Source organism: Benincasa hispida, chromosome 4 (genome assembly GCF_009727055.1).
Source record: "Benincasa hispida cultivar B227 chromosome 4, ASM972705v1, whole genome shotgun sequence".
Taxonomy (NCBI): domain Eukaryota; kingdom Viridiplantae; phylum Streptophyta; class Magnoliopsida; order Cucurbitales; family Cucurbitaceae; genus Benincasa; species Benincasa hispida.
Genome location: NC_052352.1, coordinates 18,343,528 through 18,363,728, shown reverse-complemented (window position 1 = coordinate 18,363,728; position 20,201 = coordinate 18,343,528). Strand labels below are relative to the sequence as shown.

Sequence of the window (20,201 nt, the reverse complement as noted above, 5' to 3'; positions counted from 1 at the left end):
AATCGTTCACACAAATCACCAATCGCTCAACAGAACGGCCCACACATGAAACATAAGAAAGGGGATGACACCACCACTTAGAACCCTCGGTATTCTCAGTGTGAGAATCCAGGAGGTGTGGACTCTGTTGGATTTGGTAGAGGGAAGGAAGAAGGAAGATCGTATACAACGACCAAGCAAATGGGAGAAGATATAGTCTATCGTATAGACGATGCTTGATCGTTTAGAAGAAGGTACACGATCGTGTAGTAAATAGGCAGCATTCGTATAGATGATCGTTTAGTAAACGCTCGGGCGTGCGTCATTTATGAAAGAGTTAGACGATCGTTTAGCAATTCCTATGTGATCGTTTAGAAAGAAGAGCGCGTGTATATGATCATGTAGAAACTATAAGCTATCGTGTAGTCTCTCGGTTTGCTATGCGATAGGCTGTATACACTATGCGTGAGCGAATTCTATGATCTCTTGCAAAATGAAAACGATTTTTATTTTATTCTTCAGTTACAAAAACTGAATGAAACCTCCCACTATCACACGATTACAAAGAAAATGCCGACACAATTTTCCTATAATTGTCCAATTAAAAATTAATAAATATAACCATATTATATTAATTAACCTATAGTTTAATATCACATATAAACCATAGTGTTTTCTCATCCACTAGATATAAATCATATTTATATTCATTTTCCTCCAAATAATATATCTCATACATAAAGTCAATCATATCATATATAATTAACTAGTTCAATCATATCATATATAATCGAACTCCCTTTTGTCAAATTGAACATTTCAAACTAACCCAAAAACTGATTCTCAATTTGAATACATTGAGCTACTAAGGGGACCTTATGGACCTATGGCTCGAAGCTCCAAAGGTATGTGAATAGCTGACTAAAGTCTTTAGCCACGAGATCCACCATTCGTTAACTGTCAAACATTCCACTAAAAACCGACAACTGAACTCTTCTTACCACAAATATATTTTTGTGTCCATCGGATATAACCAATCAACAGTACGATAACCCTTCACAGATGCTCGTAAGTACAGTTGGGCCAATTTATCGTTTTGCCCCTGTAGTTACATCTAACTCCTTAAGTACCACTGATCCCTCTAATGAACAATACAACATAGTCCTACTATGTGTGGACACCTCTCGGGCCATAAGAAGGTGTATGGCGCCACATCGTTCAAGTCCCAAGATCAGCCTTTAAGGGAGCAATCTATTTACTTACCCGTACTTCGAGGAATGAGTGAATTCCATCTTGTGTAACTGAGTTCCCAGCTCCCAAATCAGATGAATCCCCAAAGTAGTAGGTTTGAGTCAGTGATCTGGCTACTCGCACCCATACAAATCAAAGGACCACTCTCAAAGGCAGGGGTTCCTAACTCACTCAGGATTGAGGTCATGTTACTTATGGTCATCCTAGTGAAGTGAAGTCTCTGTCATGAACGTCGTTATATAACGAGACGTTAACACTTCGTGGTCAGGTCTTATACAAACTCTTTTTATAGGACACCCCTACTCGCATGTCCCCACATGAATGATCAAAATCAGACCATCTGTAGCAAGTCACAACACTTGTAACTATTCTACTAAGCGGGTCGCATCCGTAGCGTTACCAGGATAAGGTTTCCCTCCTATATCCATATACTACAGACCATTTTGGTTATCACTTATGACATGGTCCACTTGTATGTCTCGACATACATGCTTAAGTTCCAAACAACAACAAGGGATTTTAGTTTATTGGTTTGTGGTAAAGCAAATAAAACATCCACTGTTCATAGACAATAAGTGAAGAAAATATCATATATTATACATCACAAGCGTTTGTTTAAAACTGTGTTTACAAACTACAAGACACGAGAGTTTAGGGCATCACCCCCAACAAAGGGAATATATATATGCCTACCAATGTCGCAACATCCCTTCCCCCTACATTCTTCTCCTCCTTGCTTGAAGATGATCTTCAACCTTTTACCAATATTACAAAAAAAAACCCCACAACTTCTACTACTACACACCATTGATTGTCGCATATTGTTGTCCATGTGGAGTCTGCGTCTTTATGGACAGTAGCTCTATGCCATGGATCTTTCTCTCCTTCACCATATCCTTCTCATTTTTTCTCTCTTCTCAGGTCAAGTTTTCACGAAGCCTCACTTTACCGATTGCATGCTTTGCAATTGTGTGGTTGTTGACAGAATCAACCAGTAGTGCTTAGGTGAATATGGGGGTGGTTTTGTGGTTTTTGGTAAACTGTTAGTTTTCTTTGATATGTTTTGCTTCGATTAAATCACCATTGATTTGATTTGGGTTTTGGTGGGACTTTTCAATACAATGTATTTTCTTTTTTTTTGTTGTTTTAGATGTTGGGTTTTATCAATTTTAGTGTACATGGATAGTTTAGGTATTTTCTATTGTTATTTTTATTTAAAAAATCATTTTGCTATTTTTACGACTCTGAAAACTTTTTGCTATTTTTTCAAAGGAAATTTGAAAATTCTCTATTTATCTTCTCTGCCCAATTCAAAATTGAACCAAACCCAAATTTTTACCAAACCATTAGCGTAATATATTTTCTTTGTACTATCAATTCCAAAAAGTTTTAAATGTTAGACAAAAATATAAAAACTAACTCATCAAATTAAAATTTGGGAAATTTTTACATATATAAAAAATATCAAACTATTTATAAAAATAACAAAAAAACACTAATAGACTTCTATCAGCGTCTATCAGTGATAGACTTCTATTAGGTTCTATCAATGATAGACTTCTATCAGCCTCTATCAAAAGATATTTAAATTTTGCTATTTTGTGTAAACAGATTTCCTTATGTTTCTATTTTTTAAAATCCCCCTTCAAATTTTAGTTCTTTAAAAAAGAAAAATTTAGATTGCCACCTCACTAGATAAATTTTAGATTAAAATACTATTTTAATCCTTATTATTTAGGGTTCATCATATATTAGTCTTAATTAGTGAAATTTGGTCCTTCAAAATTATTTATTTTTTTATCGAAATTGGTTAAATAAAAATAATAACTTTCTTATAGATTCGGATATATTTTCACGATTTATAATGAAAATGTTAGTAGTGGTTTTCTTTATTAAACAATAAACTAACTGCATGAACTAATTTTAAGTTTTATGGTATGTACTACACATAAACTAAAATTGAATATTTAGGGCCCATTTGATAACGTTTCCTTTTTCCATTTCCTTTTTCTTTTGTTTTTTGTTTTTTGTTTTTTGTGTTTTGTGTTTTGTTTTTCGTTTCCTGTTTCCTATTTTTTGTTTTTAAGAACTACAACTAGAAATATGTTTAGTAACTATTTCCGTTTCTTGTTTCTTGAAAAAAAAAAAAGAAAGAAAGAAACAAGAACATAAACTTATTTGATAACCATCTTTTGTTTCTCATTTTTTGTATATTTTTCTCTTACATTTTCTCATATTTTATAGTTTAGTTATAATTTAATTATATAAAATTAAAAAAAATTATAGCATGCATTAAAATATAAAAAAATAATTATAAAATATTTACATGATCAAATATACATAAGCCCCGATGTAAAATTAAGAACAATTATACAATGTTTTTTTATCATTCATATGTTGCTAAAGTTTGATTTGCAATATTCTTTCTCACTCAAGTCATTTTTTTAAAATGATGTCGACTCAAATCTAACTCAACTATATATTATGTAGATGTCGTGGTTGTAAAAATATTAAAATGAACCTAAATTAATATCTTAGTAAACCAAAATTTATATATGGTAAAAATTCTTACTGATTTTGTATGTATTAAAAATAAAAAAAAATTAAATTTAAATTTAAAAATATATATAAAAATTTATATTGAAAATTTTAAAATATTAAATTCAAAAAATATTTATATATTCCTATTGAAAAATTTGAAAATTGAAAAATTAAAATATATATAAAATAAAAATCTTTAAAATTTTAAAATAAAAATTAAATTTAACATATAAACATAAACAAATAATAAAGAAAATAAATATAAAAATAAAAGAAAGAAAATTATAAACAAATAATATAGAAAAGAAAAAATATTAAAAGAAAGGATGAAAAATGAAACAAAACAAACAAACGATACAGAGATTCAATTCCAGATCAAGAAAGAGAAAGATTGCTCGGACATGTTTGTTTACCAACCAACCAAGCCTACAATGTGTTACTTTATAAATACGCTTTCATATATCATAAAAACATAACGGAAGGAACTATTTTTTGTAGTTCCTCAATTTTAACTCTATTTTAGAAATGTTTATCAAATTTTATAAATAAAGAAGCAGAAACGATTATCAAACAGATCAGTTTTCTTAGAAAATGAGAAACAGAAACAAGAAACGAGAATGTTACAAACGGACTCTTAAGACCTTATTTAGTAACCATTTGGTTTTTAGTTTTTAGTTTTTGAAAATTAAGCCTAAGCCTATAAACATTCATTTCATTTCCAAATTTTGCTTTGTTATCTATTTTCTACGAATGTTTTAAAAAATCAAGCTAATTTTTTGAAAACTAATACCTCATTTGATAGCTATTTGGTTTTTTATTTTTTATTTTTGAAAATTAAGTCTAATTCCTCTTATTTTCTTAGAATAATTTGCATGTTTCTTAAGTACAAAAAATTGAATTCTTAACCAATTCCAAAAACAAAAAACAAGTTTTTAAAACTACTTTTTTTTTCAAATTTTGGTTTAGTTTTGAAAAATATTGGGAAAAAATAAATAACAAATTAAGAAACTGTGAGATGGAATGAGTGTCTATAGTTTTAATTTTCAAAAAAACAAAATCAAATAGTTACCAAAATGAGTCATAATTTTTAAAAATGTCTTTTTATTTTTGAAACTAGACTAAAAATTCAACTATTTTAGTTTTTAGAAAGAAAAATAAAATTATTGTAACAAATTGAGAAAAAATGAGCTTAAATTTTAAAAAACGAAATCAAATAGCCATTCAGGAGGATGTTAAAGGTAGAAAGACTAAAATGTAATTTTAACCTCAAATTTATTAGTTTGAAATGAGAAAATGATGGTCAGTTTGATTCTGGTCAGATTAAAGACGAAAGTTTGCAAAAGATAGCTACCAAGCAAATATAAAGTTCAAAGGACCTTTTTAAATATAAAAAAAAAAATTTTAATTTTATAATAAAAAATTTCAAAAGTACAAAACGTTTTTACTTTTACTATAATGTGTAAATATTTTTGAAATTTTTCTATTACAAGAACAAAAAGTGTTCTATACTTTTGAAACTTTTTAATATTTTTAAATATTTTTTATATTTAAAAAAATCCCTTTTTATTGGAAAAACAAAAAAATCGACCCTATAGTTATAATAATTAGTTATAATATGCCATGTTTAAAATGTCCATGTTGTCTTTTTAAAAAAATAACAATATGTCTATATTGACGAAAATGTTGATAAAAATATCATAAAATATAATATCAATATTGATGGATATTTTTTAAAAAACTATAAAAAGAAAAAAATTGAAAAATATATTTAAATTAGTAAATGGATTTGTTATACTTTTTTAAGTGATATTTTGATTGTGAAATTATTTCAAATGGTAAAACTATTGAAAATATTTACAAAATATAGAAAAATTTTATAACTATCAATGATGGATGCTGATAAACACTAATAGACTTCAAGACACTGATAGTTCTAAAATTTTGTTATATTTTGTAAATATTTTGTTTCATTTTTTTATATTTAAAAACAACCCATTTTGATTTCTATTTTTTTTTATGTTTTATTTAGATTTTTATGATATAATAGAAATATCAATTATCGTTGTAGAATTTATAGAAATATAGAAATGTCGATGAAAATGTTGAAATTTTATTAGGAAATATAAAAGGTAAAATTAGGAACCTAGAAATGATAAAATTGAGGTAAGAATGCAAGGGTTGGTAACTTAGAATCATGAAAATTGGGATTCAACCCTTCAAAAGTTGAAGAAAGCGAGTTCCCCTTTGTCTTATCAAACTTTTCTCTTTCTTTTTCTCTTTTTTTTTTCTTTCTTTTTCTTAAAAAAAATTATGTTTAAAGATATTTTAGGACCTGTTTGATAAGCCATCTAAATTTGATTTCATGTCTTTTCGATTCATTAGTTTCGCAAATATACATTTGGTAAGCAATTTGGCTTTTGCAATCTAAATAAGATGGAAAGCTTAGAATCATTTTGGTCTCGTTTGGTAATTATTTGGTTTTGAAAAATTAAGCCTTAGCATTCATATTTCTTACAATGATTTGCATTTTTCTTATGTATAATGGTTGAATTCTTAACCAAATTCCAAAAAAAGAACAACTTTTTTAAAGCTATTTTTTTTAGTTCTCAAAATTTGCTTTGGTTTGTTAAAGCATTGGTGAAAAGTAGATAACAAAAGAAGAAATTTGGAGGTGGAAGTAATATTCATAAGCTTAATTTTCAAAAACAAAAATTAAAAACAAAATGATTACCAAACGGGGCTTTCGTTTTTCATTTTTGGTTTTTAAAAATTAAGTCTATCTTCTCTTATTTTCTTACCATGGCTTGCATTTTTTATAAGTAGGAGAGTTAAAGCCTTAGCTAAATTTCATAAACAAAAACAAATTTTTAAAAATTACTTTTTTTAGTTTTCAAGATTTGTTTTGGTTTTTAAAAATACTGGTATAAAGTAGAAAAAAAAAAGAGATTTAGAAGTAGAATATATGTTTATAAGCTTAATTTTTCAAAAAAATAAAAAATAAATACCAAATAGTTACCCAACAAGACCTTAAAGATCTATTTAGACACAAAATTTGAAAGTTTATAAACTATCAAGATACAAATGTCAAAATTTATGTATCAAATTTATAATTTGACCTAATAAATTCCATGCAAGAAAAGACATAAGGAGGAGAATACTAATTAATAAATATCATTATTTTTTCTTAAAGAAATTAGCAATATACTAACAATATGTATTATTTTTTAGATTTAATGAGAGTGGGACAAATTTAGATATTTGAAAAGAGGTTAAAATAGGGAAAAAATCCAAAAAGTATGGGACCAAAATTATATTTAACTTTTTTTTTTATTGTTGGTCTTCATGAAGATATTTATTTTTGTTAAAAAGTTGGAATAACTTTTTTCTCCGCGACTGCATAGTGACAGTGAAAAAGTACGGCAGTTTAATGATTGGAAAATTAAAAGTGTTATTCTTCTTTAATTTCCTTTATTTAGTTCTAGAAATTAGGGGTTTATTTAATGTTATTAACTAATTAATAGGTTCTAATTATCATAATTCCAAAAGAAAAGCAAAATCAACTTTTCTTTGAAAAAAAAGGTTAATATACCTAACTTTGTACTTAGAATTTGTTAAATTTTCCAAGCACTCATGGTTCTCTCCTTGGGTTCTTTGCTATGTGTGTGATATGTTCTTAATTTATGTCTATTTGCTAACTAAATTTTCAAAAATATTCAATAAGTTTTTTAATGTTTAATTTTGCATCTAACGAATCTTTAAATTTAAAAGATATTTAATAAAAAAATTTGAAAAATGATTGATTGAATTTTATGTCTCAATGAAACCCATCTTATCTTTTATGAGTTGTGAATTTTACAAAATATAGATTAAGTTAATGTTATTAGACATAAAATTAAAAATGTAGAGATATGTTAGACATTTTTTAAAATTCAAAAACTTGTTAGACGTAAAATTAAAATTTTTTGATAGCTATATATATATATAGTTCGAGATAAAATAAACATAAATTCCAAAATTAAAAGACTAAACTTATTTCCATCTATAATTAGTTTCTACATTTTGTTATCAATATTGTACTATGTTTTCCAAATCAAGTTAAGTTTTGAAAAAAAAAAATATTGTACTTAATTTTCAAAAATTTCTTTTTTTTAGAGTTTGACAAGAAATTCAATTGTTTCTTTGATATAGGTGAAATATAGTAGAGAAGGTAAGAGGAAATAAACATAAAAGTCAAGAAAAAATTGTTATGGGGTAGAGAAAATGTACATGACCCTCATGTGACACCAGTAATGAATTTATTTGAAGGAGAAAAAATACATAGCCTACAAAAGATACTCATATACCAATGTGATGCTTGCCATACACTCTGATGCTTAAGCTAGAGAGCGAAAGAGTGGAAGTTAGGGAGTTTGAGAGTAGAACTCAAGTTACCTCTCTTAGGGGCTGTTTGGGGCACTGAGAAGATATAGGATGTGAGAAGTTATGATGTCTAGAGAGTTCTGATGTCTGGGGAGTTCTGATCAAGTATGAACGGTCGAATATGATCAAGTATGTTTAAGCACTGAGATGATATATGATACACGGAAGAAAAATGACGATGAGATACGAAATACTTCCAAAAATAGGCCCACAAACAATTAAAATCGGTGAGATAGGATAGTGGGCCTCCAAACACTAAAATGATATAGGATGTGGGGATATATCATCTCATGTTGGGCCTCCAAACAGTCTCTTAGAGTAATTATTATGATATATTTATAGTATGGTTTGACCATGGGGTCTTCCTATCTTCTTCAAGAATTCAATAATCAGACAGATAAATTGGATATTTCATAGACCTACTAATTAACTAGGGCATGTTGTGGACACGTTTTGTGTGCAGATTGGGCTCTTTAGCCTCAAAGATTGAGAGATGACTTGTCTCAAAGGCCCAACTCCCTTCCCTTGACCTAATATGTCTTGTCTTGATCTCGATATAGTTTCCTTTTCCCTTATTTTTATATTTATCTTTTTAGTCTAAAATCATCTAGAACCATTATCAAATGGAAGTTAAATTTTTATCTCAGTACAAGTACTAAGATGGTTTGGTTTGATTATGATGATCCGAAAATCAAATTAGTGGTTCCAATTAGACAAACAAGAATCATGTTCCAAATATATGTATAACTTGTGAAACTCCACAAACTTAGAGAGATTTATCTTCAAATTGAGGTTTTTCAATCAATATAAAGGGCCAATAAATTGCCACGTCAACTCTACTCATTTTTAATCTTTTTTTAAAAAGAAAAAAAATAGAAAATCATGATACGAAATCATAATGATTAAGTTAAGAACACTAAAGCTGATTAATTTAAGATTAAAAAGATTCTTCTCCAATGATCTCTCGAAAACCATGTTCAATGAATTGTTAGCTAATAATTCTGTCTCCAAGCTGCCCATCCATTCATTATATATCATATATTAATGTCTCCCTTTTTTAGGTCATCACATCAATAATCAGTGCTTAGAAACTAAGCTAAAGTACCATATTATTATTGTCTCAATCCATGATCTATGGATAAATAACCATCTCTCCTACCTGATATTAGCATAGTTCAACTAATATAAGAACATACAATTCCAACCAACCAAAATAGATAGATGTTCAAGTCCCTTCTTCTACGTATTGGTAATTAAAAAAAAAAAAAAAAAAAACAACTCTCATAGTTTAAAAGATGGAATTTTCTAACCTTTAAATAACTAAGGGTTTGGTTTGGTTATTGATATAACAATTTAGGCGCCACACATTTGATGATTATATATGTTTGTTCTACTGGGATTTAATTTTCACTTCCAACACTTAAATTATTAGTCAAATATAAAAGACAAAAAAATAAGTTTTTAAAAACTCAAATTGTTTGTTAATTTTGAAAATTGAGCTTAAAATTTAAAAATAATTTTAAAAAGTATATAATAAAAAAAAGAAATTCATAAATGTAAAGCATAAGTTAAATTTCATATACCAAATTATTATCAGAGATTATGTTCCATTTTGATATTAAAACCAGGAAGAAGGGTTAGTTATCATAAGAGGCTTTAGAAGCATGTTGGAAAACACGTAGGGTACAATTATGAAGTAACTTAACAACTAAGCAAATATAATATTGTTGTCTATGATTTTCATGTTGTGGTAAAAGTAAAAAAAACCCCTAGAAAGCAAACATCTGAGGCATATGTTCCCTTGGGAAAGGTCATATCCAGGTCACATGCAAATCAAAATCTAATAATATAATGGCAGCCATAGGGCACCCCTCCAAGCCAGGGACCAGCTAGGGTTTGGCCACCCTATTATTATTATTATTATTATTATTGCTGAGAATCACAATGAAAACCCTTTTTCTTTTCTTTTTGCTATGCAAAAATAATTAAAGACATAGTCCCTTCACTTGGTGGGTATCCCCAGTGAATGTCTCTAGTGCCAAATAAAAAATAAAAAAAACTCACCATTTCTAATAATAATGCTCTGCCCCCTCTTGCACTCACGTACATTTTTGTTTCCATACAAACATAACAAAACAAAAACATCGTCCTATCTTTTCAGACGTTCGTCTAATAATGTAGAAGAAACGATCAATCTTACTTATACAATATAATATTTACAAAACCTATGTTGAGAGGAATTATTAGAATTAGGTCGAGGAGGGGGAGAAAAAGAGGGAAAAGGGATACTTTTAGGGCAATAATTGGTAAGGTTTTAGGGTTCTAGAGAGGGAGCAATGATGGGATTGAATATTATTTGAAGTGGAAAATGGGAAGCTTTTGATCTTTACACGTCTGATAAATGAAAAGATTCAACTAGAGAAGGATAGATGTTGAGTTGTGTTTGTGTATATATAGTTTTGGTGTAAAATCCCATTAATATATATATATATATATATATAATAAAGAAGATATTAAGTTGTTTTTTATTTATTTATTTAAAAAAGAGAGGGAAAAAATGTGATTTTTTTAAGGTGAAGAAGTGGAATCCAACTCCTCTTTCAACAATGATTTCCCCCTTTTTTCCCCCAAGAAGTAGTGGGTTTCCCTTTTTCACCACCTAACCCCTTGAAAATAACCCCATTAATAAAAAACCACCTTCTTCCAATCACAAAAAACACCCTCTAGATACCTTTAATATTTTCATTATTAATTTCAAAAAATGAAACTTATCAATAGTTTAGTGGTAAAACTCCTAATTACCATCCCAAAACAACCATCTCTATCTATGAATCTCGAATTAAAACAAAAAAATTTCACCATCGTTTCGGTTAAGAAATCAACAATCAAAGATAAACGAAAAACATAAACAATTTAAAAAATCGACATAAAGATTTAGGTGGTTCACTAAAATGTGTTAGTTACATCATGAGCAGATAAAGAGAGAAATTGTATTATTAAAGAGAAAATATCAAATTACATATTCAAAAAAAATAGTAGAGTTAAATAATTTATATAGCACGCACTCCTCATAAATTAAGTCATTTGAAGCGTCAAATAACATACCGAAGGCACGAACAGTATCTAAGATCTAGGTACATGCTTACTAATAGTGCGACTTCATTGATTTTTTTTCTATTACTCTTCTATGGAGATATTATATTTTTCTCTCTTTTTTAACAGTAAATTTAAAAGATGCCAATACTGTCAATGAAATTTTATGAGTTTAGGTATATATATTACATTATCTTATACAATCTCTTGGATATATATTCTATTTCTCCAATAAATGATTTAATTCACAAGAAAAAAGGTAAAGAAGATTAATTATTATCCAAAATTTTTTGAGAACAAGTTAGGGGTTAGAGAGAGAGAGAGAGAAAGAGAAGTGTTACTTTTTGGGTTTTTTAATCATGGTTGAAATGATCCCATATCACAATCATCAGTCATAAGTTTAAACTTTGATTCACTTTGAGGACAAATTTTGTTGGTTCAAAAGCCAAAAATAAAAAATAAAATAAAATAAATAAAGCCTTTTTGCCTTTAACTGCCTTAAATAGTTGCATGCCTTTATTATTCTTTTGACATTAAAACACACTCCATGAGGAAATTGTTTAAAGTTTATAATAAAGTTGTAAATTTTTTTTCATTTTTTTAAAGTTCGAGTGAAAGATTGAACTATCATCGATTAGCAATTTTTTAATAGTTTAATCATAATTTACAATCGAGAGGATAAAGAAGTTCAACATTGAAGCATTGCAATATTAATATCTTTATTTGTTTAAAGAGACCTTATACTATACAAGGAAGTAAAGTGAACTAGTGATTGACAGTTCAAAGACCTAATACATGCATATATGAGTGAAGGAAGGAAAAGTTTGACTAATTAATGTACAAAATATGAAAGTTGTGATAGTATATAAAACAAAATCATTTACTAAAATATACGTCAATATGAGTATAGTTTGGCTGTAGTAAAAATTGCACCAGTTGTCTTCTCTAATTTGGATCCATGAGCCACATTTATTTTTAAAATATATATAATTCATGAAAATGAGAAAAATGTATTCAAAAATTAAAATGAGTATAATATTTTTATAGGTATTGGCATTAAAATGTGAAGAATAGTGTAACTATGGACAATCTCTCTCACCCACTTAAACTTTACAACTTTTCTAATGCTCTCCTCTCTTTTTTTTTTAGTTCGACCGTTGTGGCAAGCAGTATCAGGATTGGATCGAATCATCGACTTTTGAAATAGTAATTTATATCTTATCTTTTGAACTATATGTTCGAGATTGCATCTCTCTACATTATTTAAAAATGAAAATTTTATATTTTATGTTACAAAATCGACAAACAAAGAATGAAAAAAGGTAAAACAATAGAAAATGGACACATATATTTTACGTGGTTCACTAATTATATGTTAGTTACGTCAACGTGACAGAAAGAGAACAATATTATTCACGAGACCTCCGTACTTGATCGTTCAAAGTGTTAGATAATAGATTCAAGGTATTCCAACATTTTAAGTTGATGAAGTAATGTTAAATCTAGACGTGTCAGAGGCGTATGTACACCAAACACTCATGTTCAAACCATTCACGAGAAATATTTGTCGATTAGTTTAACTTTATGATTTAATATGCCAATCAAATCATACATTAGAGAGTAGAAACACACTTCTTAACCCATTGGTTTGACTCGTTTTTTAATCATTTGATGATAGTTTAATATATTGTCTGAACACAAATGAACATAAACCCAAATCTTTGGGTTAATTATAATATCATTTATTATAGTTGTCACTAGTTCGGGTATGTTAATAATATTTACGAGAAGTGAAAATAGTATATGTCTCACAATGAAAGATGTTTTCTTCCTTCTTTTTGAATATTACATTTGAGAGAAAAATTCGAACCATAGTCATATGAAAGAGCATTAGCTAGTAATACCAAATTAATTATGAGAGTGTTTAATTGTCTCTCATTAATAATTTAGAGAGATAATTGACATTTAGTTAGCAATGGGCTACAAATTAAAACATAAACATAAAATAGACCATTTAGATTTGAAAATAAAAATATAATAAAATCCACTCTTTGAGTGAATTTAAAATTCCTTAATCCTCCTTCTATTTGTTAATTAATTAATTAGATAATGTGGATTGGGATAATAATGCTCCCATTGATCTTTTCCAATTTACCAGACGACAAAGAAACTCCTCAACCTGCACCCAAAAAGAAATCTCTTTTAAAATGCAAAACATTATTTTCCACTTTTAACATTTTTTTATTTTTACTTTTAATTTTTCCTTGGACAAAAATGTAAAAGTACATAGAGATAATTATTTTTAATCTAAAAAAATATTGGGTTAATTATTACCTCGGATGGTTCTTGCAAGGAATAAGAGGCACAAGTTTCCTTGGGGAATTTTGACACAAGGATTCCAAACCCTAATCCTTTACTTTGCAAAACCTGTTTCCAATTTTACCCCCACCAAAAATATATACCCTTAATTAATTAATATTATCCAATATTTATAACATATTAAAAAAATATATATCTTATCTTATATATTTTGAATTTTCATACCTTGAATGCATCCTCGTCTGTTCGATCATCTCCAATATAAACTGGCAAGACATCACTAGAATTTGCAAACCCTATAGAAAAAGGTAAAAAAAAAACGGTGAGAGTCCATGTACAGTATTTTCAATTGCAGTTCAATTCGGTCTTTGTACTTTCAATTTTTTTTTTCTAAATTTTATGTTAAAAATTTGAAAATAGTGAAAATCAAGATGACATTGTAAACTTTTAAATGTGTAATTAAGCTAGGTTGAAAATATAATTATAGGACATGGTTTAATATATTTTTACCTAATGACTCTAGCAAAAATTCCAAAGCTTTGCCTTTGTCCCATTTGATTGCTGGCCGAATCTCTAGTACCTGTTCATTATTTGTCTTTTTGGTCAGCCACAAAATTCAACAGAGAGAAAAATAAATATAAATATATAAATCATTTTTTTAATAAACAAAACTATCGAAGTAAGACCCACAAAAGCTGTCTAAAAAGTACAAGGTTTGGCACGTGTGTGTTAGATACTAGGATTTTTCCATAAATGTTAAAAGAGAATTAAAGTTTTTTTTCAAAAAATAAATATTAATTTAAAAAAATAGAGTAGAAAATTATTACCTTTCGTCCTAAACTCAGAACCAATTTAGGATATTGATTAACCACCGATTTTACTTGCTCCGATAATGCACCCCATCTCTATAATTTTATCCCAAAAAAAAAACAAAATTAATTAATTATTTATTTAGTTTTGGGTTTTTTTTTTTTTTTTTTTGGTATTTTAAAAAAAATTACTTTTTCATCGACGCAGCGAAAATGCACAGAAATGCAGAACTTGTTGTTTTCCACTTTAGCTCCTGTAATGGACTTTGTTATATCTGACAAGGTTTTATACCTGAAAAAGAAAATAAAATTTAATTAATTAATTTAATATATATATATAATATTTGTGTGGTGTGTGTGTTTGAAAGTATCTTTATGTATTGACTTTTGGAGAACGAACAAACCTCGTCAATCATGGGCAGCAGCTCACTTGCCGGTTGGAAAAGCACTGTCTTCATTGCCCTTAAAAAAAAAAAAAAAAAAAAAAAAAAAGTAAATTTTATTATCACTCACTGATAAATAAATAAATAAATAAATTTGTTACATACTTTGTTGTATTTATTATTATAGCCTTTAGTTGGGCCTTGTATGTCCATTCCATGACTCCCTGCATAGAACAGCTCTGCCAATCCAACAAATTCATAAACCTGCAAACATTTAAATTAATAAAAATCACTTATATTTAATAGTAATAAATGAACTGTAACTCATTAATTTGGAATTGTAATATATATGTATATATTGCCTTGTCTTTGCATCTTCCGCTGACTATAGCAGTTGGAAAACACGTAGCAATGTTTTTCACTGCTGCTCTCATCTGTTCACAAAATGTTTGACACACAATCATAAGTCATCACAAGAAAAACAAAAATATTGAACGTGACTGGACTGTCTTATAATAACTGTTCTCAGCTTTAGAATATCTTTTTTCTCCTCCTCCCTTATGTTTGTCAAAAACTTAATGACGGGCAAACTAGAGTAGGTTTTCCCCTCCCCCCCTTTGATGGGATGATTTAAAGAGTACAAACCTCATTGCTCATGAATGCTCTATCAGGATCTTCAACAATAGGGGAAAGAGTGCCATCATAATCCAAAAACATGACAATTTGTTTGCCTTTAGAGGCTGTTGTAATTTGGTCGAACATGTTCAGTGCAGAAGGAAGTTGAAACTACAATGTATATCATTATCAAAACACACCAAAAATCAATCAAAATCAAATTAAGACAAAACAGAGTTTTCATTTTATGACAAAGAAAGAAACAAATAAAGATGGAGAAACTCACAATCCATGGGGATTGAGAAAGAGAAAAAGGAGAGTTATTAAGACGTGTAGGAGAAGAAGCTCTCATCAAATCAACAGAGGAAGCAATGGCTCTGCCTCGACCGCCATTTTCAGTTCTTTTGAAAAGCTTTTTCTTTGAAATATTAGCCATAAATCCTCCAATTCTTGCGACTGTAAAGGCCACACTGATTCGTGATTTGGCTTTGGGAAGAGAAGCTTTCTGGTTGGTCATTTGGGTGAGAAAAAACAGAGGGAAAAACAGAGGATTGGGATTTGGGATTCTGAAGAAGATGAAGATGGGAAAGAAGGGGAATTGGAAGGGTGAATTTATAACACACCTTTCATGGCATTAATGGACCAAATTATTTTATCCTTTTTATTATTATTATTATTTGCTTTAATTCCTGTACTTTTCAGCCACCATTCTCATACCCCACAACACCACTCTCTCTTCCCCACCATACCCAAATATTATTATTCTCTTCTCTCTATAATTTTTATTTTTCAACATCCTCTCTATTGTTTAATAATATATGATATGGTTTAAAATATCTTTTTTACTTGGTATAGATTCATTAAAGTGATGGATTTCTAGTTTTATAATTACTTCAATCATTAACTTACCTTTCTATCACTATCAACTTGAGTATAATTTAATCAATAAAACGTATGTCTTCAGCTAAAAGATCAAAAATTTAAATTCTCCCATCTCATTTGTGAACTAAAAAAACGTAAGAATTATAACATGATGTAATGCAAAGTCTAATGGTGTGATTTTTTTCCTTTTTAGAATAATACAAAAAAATAAATAAATAAATAAGGAACTAAAGAGATATTAAATCACTTAACATACAGTAGCATCGATATGAAGCTTGATGGTTCAATTGGATTATAGAAAATTTTAAGTCATTAAAATGTTATGAATATGAATAGGGATTGAGATAGAAATTTTTGTTAGAGAATGACAAAATTGTACATTTGAATGTTTAATATATAAAATCTTGTTATTGTACAAATCAATGAGGACAAATTAGAGAGGTAAAAATAAAATAAAATAAAATAAATCCAAACTTAATTTTTGTATGATTCTCTTGTTTTCTCGTTTCACTTTGTTTGATAATTGAATATGAATAAAAACATCTTTACAACAAACATTTTGTTTAGAATTTAAAAGTAAATTAAAATATCGAAGTAGAGATAGATTTAAAGAGAACAATATCAAATAATTGTATAGTTATAACTATATTTTACATGTTTGTCCAATACTCGGAACAAAGAACACAATTAAATATTTGAGTAGTGAGTGTGGAATAATTTAGTTCATTTGAAGGGGGTTTGTGATGAAAATAGGAAGAGTTGGTAAAAGCAAATGAAAATGATGTATATAGGAAAATAAATAATGGGTGTGGTTTGCAAGCTAGCGATATCTTAGAGCACTAAAGAGAAGAAAAAGAAAAGAGAAAAAAAATGGGTGAAGGACCACTGAACCCCACTTCCAAACATTTGAATTGATTGTTGTTTGGGATTGCTAGTGCTCAATAGGGCTTTTATCATGTTTTTTTTAATAAATAATTAGATTGTTTTTAAATATAGAAAAATAGTACATTTTACTGTACTTACAAATATTTTCAATAGTTTTAGCATTTAAAATAATTTTCCTAAATAATTTATATTTGCATCAATTAAAACTCCAAATTAATAATTATTGTATCAATTTGATTAATCATAAATGTAACTCTTATAAGTGAGGATTTAAATTTGTCTAAATAAATAAAGACAAATAGATAAAGGCGAAAAGATAAAAAGTCACTCATATTAATGAAAAATTGCTAAGGTCTGTTTGATTAATTTTATTCCTTCTCTCTAATATTACGTTCATCTTTGTATTTAAAGAAATTCTGTACACGTGTGAAAATAATGCATAATAGTTTTAAAAAGGAAATCTTAATAGTAAGGGTCTAAATTGATTCAATTATATGAAAGTTTATGTCTTGGTTTGATAATTATTTTGTTTTTAGTTTTATCTTTTTTGAAAATTATACTTTTTTTCCTCACAATCTTTTTTTTTCTTAGGTAAGTTTTTCACCTTTCTTAAAATCACATTTGAATTTTAAGTCACATTTTATAAACAAAAGAAAATTTACATTTTTTTTTCAAAGAAAAATAGTTATTAAACAAAATCTAAAGATTTTTTTATTTTCATTGATAATACAACCACTATGTTATGTTTTTTTAATTGAAATTTAAGGATTTTAATTGATACCATTCAAATTAGACATTTAAATTGATTTTTTTATGTATATAAAAAGAAAGTATTATGTAAATTGGCACCCCACTTTTTGGGATTTCAGCTTTTTTTCTTTTATTTATTTATTTTTGCTACTATCTTTTCATGCTCCAATTATAATATTAATACAATGATTATGGTATGGAGAAGAGTTGAGAATGTGAAGATTGATTGATTAATATTAGTGTTTAATATTGTGTTGGATTTGATTGGTATATATAATGCTTAATTAATTGTAAGGTTTGGGACTTAGTGCACTTCAACATCCTTACAAAGCTTTTTTCTTTTTCTTTTTTTTTTTTCCTTTTTTTTATAAACTTTCTATTATCTCCTTTAACATTTAGAACTTAGCATTAAACTTTTGGAGAAGGCTATACAAAAACCCATTATTTCAAGTTTCATGACAATTAAACACAAAGAGATGGTTAATAATCAAGTTTAATTTTTAAAAAAATTAAAAAAGTTTAAAAATAAAATCCTATATTTTGATAACAATTTTGACTTTTAAAACCCAAGTATATGAAAAATATTTATTCATATTTGATTAGTTTTCATTTTATAAAAACAGTTAAAATAAAACAACAAAAAAAAAATAAAGTAAGTATATTATTGCTACGAAATTAAAAAATATATATTATCAAACAGATTTAGAAAGCAAAAATTATCATAATATGGGTTTTAATTTTGGAATAAAACAAATATATTACACCTTTTAAAATTAGAAAAAAGGAGCTACTTTCTTTTCCTTCTTTTTTTAAGCTGTGATTAAAGTGGAAAATAGAATAGGAAGGAAAATGAAATAACATCAATTGGACTTTTCTCCTTCGAAAGTCAATTTTTTGCCTTTTATTTTCCTTTTTCTCCTTCCTTTTTTATGCTTTCTTTAAAAATAAAAAGGGAATTAAGAAAAGGAAATTACTTCTTTCATTAGTTTCAATGTATAGTGAATATTTATTTATTAATTACCATAATCCAATAATATTGAAATTATATATATATATATATATATATATGAGATTTGACAATAAATATATTATAATTTGAGAATGAACCTTTTATTGTCGGAAGATTAATTTCCTTTTTCCCATGATTATGTCGTAGGAAAAATGTAATTGGTTAAAAATAGTCGAGAAAAAGATTTCATATTGTCAGCAAATAATAAATAGTAATCGATGTTAATAGAACAATAATTCACATAAAATATAAGGTTGAAGTAACGCTAAGTCCTAATATTAATCAATATTATTGTATTGCCGGTATCGCAACTGATTTGAAAAAAAAAAAAAAAAAAGAAAAAAGATTAGCCGTCTTTTTTTCTAATTTGAAAGATGATGAAGGGTGCATTTGGATTAACTTATCAATGGTTCAATTTTGAAAATAAGTCATTTTAAAACAAAAATAAAGTATTTGACCATAAGAATTTAAATAAAAATTTGTTTTTTTTAAATTATTTTTTCTCAAGTAATTCAAACAAATCATATAGAACTTAATCAAATTCCTTTTATATATATATTAGTGTGCTTCGTAAGAGCCAAAAAAGGGGGAAAAGGAAATCGAAAAGAAAAATGGAATAAAGGGGGAAAATAATAACGTTTAGAATAAAATGTAATTTAATTTGAATATTTTTCATTATTAGCACAATAGTCTTCTTTATTGCAAAAAGTTTCGTTTCATTCTCTTGACATCTCTTTTACACGCCGATTTCTCGTCAGAGTCAAATCCGTAGTGCTAATTTCTAAGTTGGAGTTTAAAAAGCAATCAAAAGGTTAGATCTTTTTGTTTCCTTTTCTATCTAATTTAATTAATAAGTTTGATTTACGATATTATTATTATTATTATTATTATTACTATTATTATGCTAATTTCATCGACATTTTTACATTACTATTGGTTTGACATCGAAAGAAGGAGAATTAATATTCTATGCTATTGCAAAAAAAAAAAAAAAAAAAAAAAAAAAAATTCATGTAACATAAACAATGTAAGCAATACAAAAATAACACAAAATGTGAACATAATATAAAAAAAAATGTTTTAATTTGAAATATTTATTTATTAATTATATATATATATATATTTGTTTCTAATGATATTATAAAAAATATATATTCATCAACATTGACATTTTATCAATTTTATTTTTACAAAATCAATATCTCAAAATCTCGTCAATTTTTGGTTAGGCTTATATAATTTAAGTTAAGATATAATTGAGTCTAT

General features: G+C 27.3%; 1 protein-coding gene across 1 annotated transcript; it reads right to left on the bottom strand.

Moving 5' to 3' along the window:
* Positions 1–13,098: 13,098 nt before the first annotated feature.
* Positions 13,099–16,000, bottom strand: LOC120075991 (probable trehalose-phosphate phosphatase D). The gene is made up of 11 exons (XM_039029761.1): positions 15,696–16,000; positions 15,440–15,580; positions 15,157–15,228; positions 14,960–15,058; positions 14,808–14,863; positions 14,604–14,703; positions 14,430–14,507; positions 14,113–14,182; positions 13,828–13,898; positions 13,618–13,710; positions 13,099–13,462 (listed from the first exon to the last, which is right to left on the bottom strand). Exons 1-11 carry the CDS (start codon positions 15,924–15,926, stop codon positions 13,382–13,384), a joined length of 1,092 nt encoding a protein of 363 aa, XP_038885689.1. The 5' UTR covers positions 15,927–16,000; the 3' UTR covers positions 13,099–13,381.
* Positions 16,001–20,201: the final 4,201 nt, after the last annotated feature.

Coding starts and splice junctions, on each gene's coding strand:
- LOC120075991 (XM_039029761.1), bottom strand. CDS start 15,926: ATGACCAACCAGAAAGCTTCTCTTCCCAAAGCCAAATCACGAATCAGT. Junction 15,229..15,439: donor GAGCATTCATGAGCAATGAG/GTTTGTACTCTT, acceptor TTTTGTGAACAG/ATGAGAGCAGCAGTGAAAAA. Junction 14,864..14,959: donor ATAATAATAAATACAACAAA/GTATGTAACAAA, acceptor AGGGCAATGAAG/ACAGTGCTTTTCCAACCGGC.